The 12708-nt window shown below is 41.9% G+C and overlaps 1 protein-coding gene across 1 annotated transcript; it reads left to right on the top strand.

Annotated features, from left to right (window-relative positions):
• The first annotated feature begins 336 nt into the window (after positions 1–336).
• aldh16a1 (aldehyde dehydrogenase 16 family, member A1) lies at positions 337–11994 on the top strand. The gene is made up of 17 exons (XM_076753560.1): positions 337–656; positions 1685–1784; positions 2165–2291; positions 2399–2556; positions 2644–2721; positions 3157–3344; positions 3453–3611; positions 3704–3862; positions 4765–4921; positions 5170–5245; positions 5790–5895; positions 6621–6757; positions 6921–7091; positions 9072–9276; positions 9409–9594; positions 10275–10400; positions 10494–11994. Exons 1-17 carry the CDS (start codon positions 567–569, stop codon positions 10671–10673), a joined length of 2403 nt encoding a protein of 800 aa, XP_076609675.1. The 5' UTR covers positions 337–566; the 3' UTR covers positions 10674–11994.
• Positions 11995–12708: the final 714 nt, after the last annotated feature.

Raw genomic sequence — 12708 nt, 5'->3', positions numbered from 1 at the left:
GAGTGGAACATGGTAAGGGCCATGAATCATCTTAACTTTGTAAAAATTTTAAGATGAATGAATAGTTATAATAGGTTAGTCACTGAAATATTAACAGTAATAACCAGCTACATTCATTAAATCCCATCAGTTGTCATATGGAACGGAACCACCAGCTAAAAGTGCTTAATGGAAATCCAAAATATGTCTTTAGTGTCTGTCAGTAACTTGCAAAAACAGTAAATATTACGTTATTTGCTTAAATCCAGTCTTCTAACGAACCCTTTCAGACCTGAAACAACACCGGAAGTAAGCAGGAGTGAAGTCTCTCGCTCCTCGTAGGACAAGTTAGCTCTGCAAATTCATGTCTACAGCGCAGGTCTCACGCTTTTCTGGTGGGAGGGAAGCTAGCACGTTGCATTTGACGTGGGGTTGGAATTCAGGCACTTTCCTGCTAGCCTCTACGCTTAAGCCCCTTCCTGGTACCATCTTACAAGCTTCAAAGTAAGGACTGTCATCCTGAACGCCACCCAGGCACAAACACACGGCGCTGGGGAGACTTGCTTCCTCTCTGACTTGTAACTATTATGGCTGGTAGCACCATCAAGACAGTGCACGATATTTTTCAAAGCATGGAGTACGGACCAGCAGCAGCTTCCACATATGCCACTGCACAGGTAAAGTTACCAGCCTAAGTTTAACATTAACCGAGGGAGAGATTCCACTACGCAGAAAAAACTCTATTTTGCTGCATACTGGCAAGTATTAGCTTGTTTTACTGCTCATGCTATGAGTTAGCATAGCTCTGTTATGAGCCATGCGAAGTTCATTAACTGATAACTGTTAGCTGACTGTAACTCACAAGGCAAACATGTGACTTGGACTGTATGCTACTGAGGGGTGAAGTCAGGTGTTTGGACACACATTTCCACTTGATACTCTTCGTAGTTGAATCAGTCTCATCCATCAAATCAGAGCAACGAGGCTTGAATTCCTGATGTAAACAAGTGTTCAGTATAAGAGTTGCTCAGATAACTGTGATAATGGCGATGTAGATCTATGTTGACCCACGTTATTTAGGGATGTTTAGATGGCCCAGTACAGTGACATTTGCAATATGACAGTGTGATATCAGAGCAGCCTTAGTTTGGTGCCACCTGACGATGAGTCTGGTGGTCAGAGAGAAGGTCAGCTCTGTACTTTGCTCTTCTGTCTGTAAATAGTTGACACACTCGTCTGGCTTGCCCTGCTTCTATCAGTCACTGTCCATCAGAGGTGGTGTCTTCCTGTCCAATAAAATGTGAGCAAATACGTATATACAAGTTTACTGAATTGTTATTCTTTATTACAATAATTGTGCACCAGCAACTTGGTAATGAAATGACAATTAAGTCACAAACTGTTGCAAACCAACCTGATAGATTACAGTACAGTTCACACAAGCAGGTTACTTTAACAGCTGGTAACTGCTTTATACACACTACTCACATAGATGCATGCCTTCTTGACCACTTCCTGATTTGAGCAGGTCTTAATGTCTTAAATGCTTTTTGGATGTTCTTAAAGCTGTTTTCAGAGGTGCCTACTTTTCATCGGAGCACATGAGGTGTTTACTTAGCGATCGCAAAACCCCTGTAGCCACATTTCAGCCTCAGAAATTGTTTCAGGCTTTGTCCATACTAACTGTTGCTCTCTCCTCCGTCAGGCCTGGCTGGATCACCATTCCCGTTCCCTGGGTCTGTTCATCGATGGCAAGTTTGTCCGTCCAGCAGACAGACAGAGTTGCTTCGTGGCCGATTCTAAAGGTACGAGTGGAGTACATTGACAGCTTACACAGCTTATAGTTCGCTCATTTGGTAGAAGGCAAAACTTCCTGACAGCATCTTAGATGGCTGATCATTAATATGGTTTGACTGTTAAACCCAGAAGGTGCTGAATTTTACATTCTGTGTGTTTGATATGAAGGGTCAGCAGAACTCATGGATGGATTCGCTAAAATTGATTTCTGCCGCTTAATCTAAAAATATGTGTATCATGTCTGTGTGGACAGGCTTGACTGAAATTTGTCATAGCCTGTGAGGTAGCTTGCATGAGTCTGGACGTAGCTTCATGAATGATATCTCTTTGAATAAAATGGGATGATGAAACTGACACATGCATGTTTATTTCGCTCCTCCGGTCTCAGGTAGCAATGTGTGCAGCACAGTGTGCGCTGTGGAGGACGACGTTTCCCAGTGTGCCTCCTCTGCTGTTAATGGTTACAAGGCCTGGGGTGACCTGACCTGCCACCAGAGGGCCAAAGCGCTGCTCAGGTACGACAAACCCAACATGGCACATTTCAGGAGCCTCAGCACCAACGGCTTAAACCACTGTCCTAATGTGGAGGCGAATGTCCGGGTAACCTGTCCTCCACCAACAGGTTGGTGAGTGTTCTCGGGCAGCACGGTCAGTGTGTGTCGGAGCTGTGTGAGCTGTGTGGGGCCTCCTGCTCGCCTTCCACCCTGGTCAGACTGCTGCAGTACTACAGCAGCTGGGCTCAGCTCAGAGACACTCTCATCACCAACTGGACACCACTGGGTGAGGCCAACATGAGATGTCCACAAAGAAGCATTTACTTTAAAAATGTGTATTTTTTCAAACTTGTTTGTCTGTCCTGTTTTCCAGGTGTGGTGGCAGTGGTTGTCTCTGATGACTGCTCTCTCTATTCCCTTATGCTCAAAGTCCTACCAGCACTGGCCATGGGTAACACACACACACACACACACACACACACACACACACAAACATACAGTAAGAATTAAATAAATATCCCTTCTGAATTAGGATAAAAATCTAGGGCTGTAACTAATGATTGCTTTCATTATTGATTAAGCTTACAATTTGTTTGCTCACTTAATTATTTATTTATTTATAATAATTATTATTTTCCACGTACAAAAAATTGAAGACAAGGGACAGCAGCAAATTCTCACTATTGGGAGGCTGAAACCATTAAATATTTGGCATTATTGCTTGGAAGTGATTGATTGCTTATCAAAAGAAGTGTTGACTGACTTTCTGTCAGCTGACAAATTGATTAACTGGCTACTTGTTGCAGCTATAATCAAGTTTGTTCATTTTTGGTCAAACCGTTCTCAAAGCTGTTGTGAGTTATAATTGAATCCTGCTTTCTTCTAGGCAACTCTGTCATTGTTGTCCCTGGTCGGAGCAACGCCCCTCCAGTGCTCCTATTGGCTCAACTTTTTGTGGCGGCAGGACTCCCTCCTGGGGCTCTTAATGTTTTAACAGGAAGTGACGTGTCGCTGGGTGCCAAAGTGGCCCAGAGCCCCAGCATCAGCTATGTCACCTACAGCGGCAACAAGCAGGTGCGCGTGTGAGAACCTCCCTCTACATTTGTTATAAAGCTTTAAATATTTTTCTTAATGTTACCAAAGCTTCGTAAATCAGTGTACAGCGTTTGTCCCCTCTTTTAGGATGGGGTGATGTTGTGTAAGGCCACAGCAGGAATGGGCGTTCCCGTTTCTGTCTCCCCCTGCATCGGCGCTACGTGTCCCTTTATCATCTTTGAGTCAGCCGACATCGACAGCGCGGTGGATGGAGTGATAGAGACTGCCTTCAAGAAGAAAAGAGAGGTGATTTACACAAACAAGTGAGAGTGTTCATCTCATGCCATCCTGTCAGACCACCACGTCACTCGCAGCCCTCTCCTCCTCTCTCCCCTCAGGTCCACTGGGTGTTGTGTGTGCAGGAGAGTGTCCTCGGCAGTGTTGTGGCTCGTCTGAAGCTCCGTATGGCAGGCATGAAGTGTGTGGCCCTGCAGAGGGATGAAGACAGGGTCCTGGTGGACGCTGCAGTACAGGAAGCTCAGCAGCAGGGGGCCACGGTTAGTCGGAACCACAAAGAAAAGCTGTGCTTAGCTGCAGTGGTGTTCAAAATGAGTGACTGACAGTTTACACCATGACTGTAAGTTAACTGATGGAAACTAACGTGACTGGAATTCAGTTTTTCTTTTAAAAATGGAAATACATCTTAGATCTAAAATTTTGGCCAACAGGTGGATGGAGTCATAACTATTAATTACAAATCACAATGTTGGATTTCAGCCAGGCAGACCTGCAACCAGTGTTTTCTTTTCTTATCAATCAATCAGCCAATCAAGGCCTATGATGAAAATAAGTCTTAGACTGCAAAGTGTGTGTGCGCGCGTCTCCGTGTGTGTGTTCAACAGCAGTAGAACAATTGAGAAAACTGGCTAGCTAACTATCTTTCTTCATAAAGCTCCACCAGTCAGTGCACACAATGTTAATCATCTACAGTATGTGCTGCTGCTGTAGTATTACTGGATAAACTCTTGTAACAGCCGCTGAACAGTTAAGCTAATGCTAACAAAGTTAACCATCTAACGCTATTTAGAAGGTCGCACAGGCCATGCTTCTAACTTAATAGAATTATCTTCTGCTTTAAGTTTCTTTGTAAGGTCTTCTTTCTCATAATGTCAAATAGATTCAACTAAAATGCTATAAATAGCATTAATTAGCGGACTTTGTTAGCACTAGTTTGGTGGCTAAATGCTTTGGGTATTGTTACAATAGTTAATAAGGTGATAGCAGAACAGTATTCACTATGCAGATGATTATGTGCATTGGTAAGTAGGAAAATTGGAAAAATGGGGTCAGGGGACAAGAGAAACAGAAAAAGTTGAGATGAAGGAGTTGAAAGCTAATTATAATGTAACCTACAGGTGCTTCAGTTTCTTAAATACTTACTTTTCTCTATGGTCCTCAGTTGGTTCAGTCCTCTGCTGCCCCCCCCTCGGGTGCCCAGTACCCTCCCACGGTGCTCTGCGGGGCAGCCCCCTCCTCTCCATTTGTGGTCAGCCCCTCTCCTGGACCACTGCTGCCTCTCATGACCTTCAGAAGCAACACAGAAGCGGTGACCCTGGGTAAGGCTGCATGTAGATAGTTTGTGTGAGACTTGTTAAAGATATGATTTGTAGCATTTTCTCATCATGAATTCATTGTTATAGTGATTTAGATTTAGATGAGATGTATGAAGTTGTAGTGGCCTTACACCCCATTTACTTAGGGGTTGTGTTTCCTGGTCAACAGCAGCTTCTCTGTCAAATAAAACAGATTTCGGAGGACTTTGTGTTTTCTTAGTGAATTCGCTCTTGAACTCTGCTCTACACAGGAAACCACAGTCCTCATGGCCAGGCAGCCTCCATCTGGACTGAAGACCTCACTTTGGCTCTGGAGACAGCGAAGAGGTTCACCTTTACATACTCACACATCTTCTTTTCATCTTCCTCTTCATTCCCGTCTTCTGTTTTTCGTCTTTCACTTAACTTTTTGCCTTTCCTGTTCAGCCATTTTGCCTGTCTTCTTCCACATCACTTTTTTCTTTTTTGCTTGTATTTCAGTAAATGTTTCCTGTCTCACCTTCTCCATCTACTTCTATCTTTTTTCACACCTGATGTCTTTACGGGCAACACAAAATGTCCTGATACAGTATTTACATTTATAGGCAGCTTAAAGACTCCCTTGGAGGTATTTAAGATATCAGATATTTTGACATGTCATCAGAGGAAAATGTGGAATTAATAACATTAATGATGGCTGCATTCCATTTAGATGATGCAGCTCCAGGGCTCTGATACTGTGCATGGCTTACTGGGTACTTAATGGAATGCAGCCATTCTTAATAGTATTATTTACTCCTGTGTGTGTCCTGCCTTCACACGTCAAAATGTCTGCTGTACAAAGCGTCTGTTACTCCCTGATAATATTTCCTTCTTCCTCCTCTCTCCTCAGTCTGTCAGTTGGTTCAGTGTGGGTGAATTCCCACTCGGTGTCTGACCCCTGTCTGCCGGTCTCTGGTCACAAAGACAGCGGCACCTGCACTGACGGAGGACAGGAGGTGGGATTCAGTAGTTCATCACTTAACATCATTAACACTTGAACAGGAGACAGCTGTGGAGCCCCAAAACTGGCTAAACTGCAGTAGAAGATTTACTACTGTTTAATGAATCTCTTGTACCAAAGACATGCACCTGCAGATGAAGACCATGCTGTGAAAACAAAACAAGCATGGTGTCCGTAGTTTAACTTAGTAAGTGTTAGCTTGTTGGCTAAAGTGCTGTAGCACCTGTTGTAACAGTTTATTTAATTAAAAGGGCAATGCTCAGTGCATTCATTTCCAGTTAAGATGGCTAACAACACAGTCCTCTCATTGTCATTAGAATGGGAAGGACAGAAAGGCCTCGAGGGCTGCAAGTAGTAATTAGTTTCATAGTTGATTAATCTGTTGAGTATTTAAGTGATGAATCAATTAGTTGTTTGTTTTCTAAAATGTAAATGAAAATGGTGAAATCATCATTCCAACACCCAAGATTACTGTCATAGAAGACACACATACATACATACATACACACACACACACACACACACACACACACACACACACACACACGCTGACTTAAATTAGATTAAATAATTCTTTTGCATTCAGTTCTGTTTTTCACTTTGTTAAATTTTGTCAGGTTTTGGGCTCCATACACAGCAGCCACCAAAGGGATCAAACAGAGCAGTTTTTCTAACCACTATGCAAAGTCTATATGATGACCTCCCCTCTGCTCTCTTCAGGGTCTGTACCAGTTTCTACGCCCGCCCTCTTCCTCCTCTCCTCCTCCACCTCGCTCCTCCCCTGTCTCCATGGACTACTCAAAGTTTGGAACAGCAGCATCCCCAGCTATCATTCCCGATGATTCACACGCTGCCAGGTGGGCTTATAATGCTCTTTTTCCGTAAAGTGATAGTTTTAAGGCATCATAGCTGCATGAGGAGCACACGATTAATGTATTGTAAGTATTTAATAGCATGACAGACAGTAACACATATATTCTCTGATTTTGCATCCGTCTAACATGTATCTTCTCCCCTCAGTGCTCCACAGTCGTATCTCCAGTTTGTTGGTGGTAAAGCATGCAAATCAGCATCTGGCAGCAGTGTGGCTGTGCAGTCCCCAGGGGGCAACAAAGTGTTAGCCTATTGTCCTGATGGAGGCAGGAAAGATGTCCGTAATGCCGTGGAGGCTGCGGTCAAAGTCCAGCCTGGGTGAGAGCTTTGCCACACAAGTATACACAAATTGATAACCCAGCCAAAGCCCTGCCAAAACACACAAGGAAGTGCATGTTGTGTTTCCAAAGTCACAAACCCAAACCCAGAGTGGAGACATGCACATGTCTAACTTGAAAACAGTTGATATACATCATAGACATTCTTTTTTATTGAAATTCTCTTTCTCATTTGGTTATACCAAAGCAGCACACAAACAATGGAGTCATTGTCATAGAACTTGACTGTGGCATTTTCAAACAGCTGCAACAAAGGATAATGATAGACTGACTAATAAATAATATAACAGCAAATAAGCAGAAATAAATGAATAAAATGAAGTTGATAATACAGGTTAAGTGCACAGTAAAGTAAAACTCAGAACCAGAACACTCTGATGCACCTTGATGATACTCAGGTCACGTAAAACTAAACAAACCAAAGGAATTCATATTAAAAAAGTGATGAAGGCATAAAAAAATACAAGATCCAACTTTGTTGAACTCATGTGTTCAAAAGTTTGTGACATCACAGTCTTATGGAGAAAGATGCACACTTTTTATTACATTATCTCTGAACATGTTCTGACCACAGGACAGATTGGAAAGGAAATTTGACCTGAATTCTTATCTGAAAACATTTTGGACCTTGACCCTGTTTGCGTGTCCCTCTCCATTAGAACTTGGTACGCAGCATTCTGACTTTTTTCCCCAAATGTAAAATCTTTAAACCTCTGTGTGACAGTAAGTACACACCAGTTCTCAATTATGAGTTCATCCTTTTTAGGCTTACTCATGCAGATTTTAGTTATAGCCTAGGTTTTCTTAAACTGTGTGTTGTTCAACCGGATAGAGCATCACCTCCACTGGCTGTTGTGCTACAGAGTTTTTATAACCTTGCTATCAGCCCTGTTTCTGGATGCCTTCCCATGAGCTGTACAGGTGAATTCAGTATGCCCCTTATTGCTATTCCAACAGTGACATTCGTCTTGTTGGACCTGATATAAACACCTGCCTTTAACATCTCCATCCCATAAGCTTTATGATTGCACCTTCATTATGGCCTCTGCCTTACTTTTTAACAATACACACTCTATATGTAAAGGCCTACCACTGCTTTCACATTAAAATGCAGTTATTGTGATGCACATGCAGCAGGTGACAAAGTATCAGTCAGTAGCTTAATGCATCATTTGCTCACCACTCAGACTAAACCGAGCATAACAGAAAACTGTGTTTGATGTGGATCACTCACGTCTGGCAATTACCCAATCCAGTTAGTTCAGTATCAGCAATGCTCATCCAGTCCATCCAGATTGTTGCCCCTTTATTCATAATCACTCATTTTCACCACATCTCACTGTTGCTTCTGTTTAGAGCAAATTAAGATGAACAGTTTCCAAAAAACAATCTAACCTGTCAAGGGCCTCAGCGAAACAAACCCCAACTCCGTTAGAGAAAAGTGCACTTGTTCAAATTGGCTCAGACTGAAACGCTCTGCTTCTCCGAGCTAAAACTTAACACCTACTATTAAGACTAAACAGAAGACATTTATTCAGGCTTTCAGCCTCTGATAAGGACATGCATGTGATCTGGATATGCAGGAAGGTATTTCACAATTCATCGGGCTCTGTGTGTTTATCCCCACTCAAAGTCCAATTTGACACAAATTTGCTGAGTCATACACAGTCTTATCAACAAAGTGTATCAGCAGAGTTTGACTATACTGAGATCTGATGAACACACAGCTCTTCTTGTGTATGCATATCAACCATTAAAAGAACAGTACATGATCACTATAGTTTTCTTGCAGGGAATTCATACATTATGTTTTTAACCATCATCATCAGTTTATGTATTTTCACCAAAATAATGAAATGTAACCTGACAAAGAAGCACACAGAAGATCATGTCAGTGTTGGTACCAAGACTTTTATATCATAATAATTTTATGTCTTTTAACATCCTCTTCCTCCCCAAGCTGGATGAAAAAGAGTCCGTCTGCACGCGCTCAGTCGCTGTTCTCTCTGGCCAAGGGCCTGGAGGCTAAGAGGCGGGACATGGCTGCATCAATCAGCGCTCAGACTGGTGTTACAATGGACGAGGCTGAGAAGGAGCTGGAGCTCAGCATCAGCAGGCTCAGCGATTGGGCAGCTTACTGTGACAAAATCCAAGGGGGAGTTCCGGTGAGGCTTTTTTTTTTTTTTTTTTAATATATACATGATAAAAAGTGTCTAAAAAGCTTTTCTCATAATGAGCAAATAAGATTATCGTCAGGAAGCATTTGATGATCTATAAACTGCATTTATATCTTTCAGCCTGTGCCACAGTCTGGCTCTGCTCTCTCCCTCCCTGAAGCCCTGGGAGTCGTGGGGGTCGTCCTCCCTGACAAGAATCCCCTCCTCTCTATGGTTACACTTCTCGGTTCAGCCATCGCCACTGGCAATGCCGTCATCATGGTCCCCAGTCAGAAGCATCCACTGCCAGCCTTGGCATTCATTCAGGTCAGTGCTATGATGTTAAATGGGCTGTGTGTGTGTGTGTGTGTGTGTGTGTCGTTAAGGGGGGAGGAAGGTATCTGCTCTCTTCAAGTATGCTTGGCTGAGATGGAAAAGTTTGTGTAAATGAAACACATCAGGCTTATAAAAACGCCAGGTGCCAAAGTGCAATGGACACAGCTCAACAAATAAACCATGAGGAGCATGAAGCATGTGACTTTATTTGTCACTCAAGCTTTTGCTCCACTGAATCACTGTAATCTGCTATGGGCTGACTGGAGAATTAACGCCACCAAATGTTTATTTTGACCAACTCATTATATAGCAGAAGAGAGTTGGATGGAAAATGCAAATAAATAAAAATTTCTTCTGGAAACTGGACTGTAGAGTCCAGGCAATCCTTTAGGTCAGTTTTTTTGCTGAGCTCATGAGGTTTGACAGACAAGTACAGCTGAGTGTCATCCGCACAGAGATGGAGAAATATATTAAAGTGAAAATTTAAAAGGCACAATGCTAACATAGATACAACAAACAAAATGGGGCCAAGAACAAACTCTTGAGGTATGCCACCGTCAAAACAGCTGCGTCAGACATGTCACTACTGCTACTGAGAACTCCTGAGTTTTCCTGCCAGTGTATGTGTTAACACAGATATTATCTTTATTGCCCCTTTTCTTCCTCCTCAGGTGCTCCAGGCTTCAGACCTCCCAGCAGGTTTGGTAAATATTGTTACAGGAGGTAGAGACCAGCTGACAGTGGCTCTGGCTAATCACAGTGTCATCAAGGCCATCTGGTACTGGGGCAGTGCTGAGGTGAGGACTAAACACCTAAAAAACACACAACTCTCGTCACCCAGCCCTTCCACATATTATGATCTTCATCTCTGCTCTGTTTTCGGGTCATAGGGCTGTCAGTACCTCCAGTACACCTGCACCAGCCCTCTGAAGACCCTGCGTCTGTTCTGCCAAAAGGACGAGGAAGGGAAAGATGGAGGAAACGACTGGACTCAGTCTCAGTCCTCGTTCCTGGAAGAGATGTGGAGAAATGCCGTCCAGTGGAAGAGCGTCTGGTTTCCGACTGCATAAGAAATCAGCCTGAAATTATGACCTGTATGATGTAGATTTAAAAGGAAGGGTCAAAAATTAACTGTGACCACGAAAACCATAAGATATCAGTGAAATGAACAGTAGACCAACAAATCCCTCCAGCAGTTAAATGTTTGCTAAGCCCCACCCTCTTTAATTACTGTTACTATGCCTGTCAATCTTTCTGTCCTCACATGGCTCGTATGCAATGTACAGTGAAAATGGTGGCAGAACATTTTGTATAGCTAGATTTCATCAGGGATGTAAATTTTCCCTACAAAAAGATCGAAATGCTTCTAAAAATCAGATCAGTATCCTGTCAAAAAAAAATGCAAAAACCTTCATTGGCTTTAACATGATGACTCATTTTTTGCTAGAATACACAAAGCTGCATTCAGGGACAGAAAGAGATTAAATCCTTAAACAGATTTGATTTTGAGCTTATGGCAGGAGAAACTTCAGAGACTCACTCTGGGTTGAATTCTGGGGGAGAAAAAAAAAAAAAGACCATAAAGCACTTAAAGGATTTTACTAAAAACTTCAAACTACTTACTTACTTTGATGAAGGTCATATGCTGCAAAGCTGATATATTAATATGGTAAAAAATAAATAAATAAATAAATAAAAAAATTGGCAGTGATGCTTAAAAGGTGAACATCTGTAAGGTGTTCATGGTATATTCCTTCTCACAATAAAGACAGCCAGTGTAGGTTACTCCTCTCACCTCATCTTCTGCTATTGCTCTGCTGTTCCTGCAACCATGAACACAAGACCTGACGACTTTCTACCTCTATCTTCTACTGGTCTTCATACCTCTGCTTGCTTTATTACAAGGACTCTAGGGTCACCAGTTATTCTTCCAGGCGGACTTATTCACAGGCAGAGTATTCACAAGACTGTAGATATTTGAAAGTGACGTATAGTGTCAGAGACATGGTGGAAACTGTGATTGTTTCGATAAAATAGCTTTGTCTTAGTCAAAGTGGATTTTTTTTTGTGCTACAAATACGTCCTTTTTTTCAGTCTACAACTTGAAACCGCATCTGCCTTAGAATTCTGTCAAGGACTGAGCAAAAATCAATCATTCATGTGTACTCGATCTAAATATGCTCATGCTCTGTACTGTATGTCTTTATTACTGTACAATAATACTGTTGCTTTTAGCCATGGAAGTACACTGGGAGCAAACATTCCCAGTGAAATCCAGTTCAAGTTCACATTGTCCAAAAATATATATATTTTTCCAAATTGTGTTTCCAGAGAATGACACTGTGTGCCTCACTGTCTAAAAGCCATAATTAAAAGATGATCATCTAGAATTTATGAACTCTGTTGTGTTTTTGAATTATAATTGGTGATTGTATGATGTTTCATCCACTGTGATTTCAGACCAAATACCTGCAAGACGAATGAAATTCCCATCAGCCTCAGTCGTTTGTCTGTAGTGCTGATTAGCAAATGTTAGCCTGCTAATGCTACAATAAGATGGTTGAACATGGTTAACATTATTCTTTCTTAACATTAGCATTTTAACATTGCTGCTCCTCTGGACCTGAGGTCCACTCCAAAGCCTCTGATATCACACTGGCCTCCATGAGTTCACCAAGAACCCTCAAACCAAAAGCAGGTTAAGACTGTTTCACTGTGCCGGTGTTTTCCACAGAAAACTGGCCTGAAAATTAACTGACATGCTATGTGAGCTAAGCTAAGTAAAGCCAGTTGCCATCTAGATTTTGATGCATGTGTATTCATACAGTTACATTACAGGTGCTTGGAGCAGCCTAAAAAAAAAGACAAACAAAGAATCGTAGAAATTATTTCCCGCATGGCGTGTGTCGTCTTTCACATAGCAACATTATAACATAAACTATTGATAGCTGACATTATGTTAGCTGACATTACCTAAGATAAAAAAAAAAAAACTCACTGAAAGACAAGAAAAAAATCCGAAGACTGTCACTGAAACAATCAAAAAACATCAAAATGAAATCATCCTAAATATTTTTGTTTTATTTTTAAGTGAAACATTTTTCA

Source organism: Chaetodon auriga, chromosome 16, assembly GCF_051107435.1.
Source record: "Chaetodon auriga isolate fChaAug3 chromosome 16, fChaAug3.hap1, whole genome shotgun sequence".
NCBI classification, from domain to species: Eukaryota; Metazoa; Chordata; class Actinopteri; order Chaetodontiformes; family Chaetodontidae; genus Chaetodon; species Chaetodon auriga.
The sequence above is the reverse complement of the archived record's forward strand: the minus strand, read 5'-3'. Positions and strand labels throughout refer to the sequence as shown.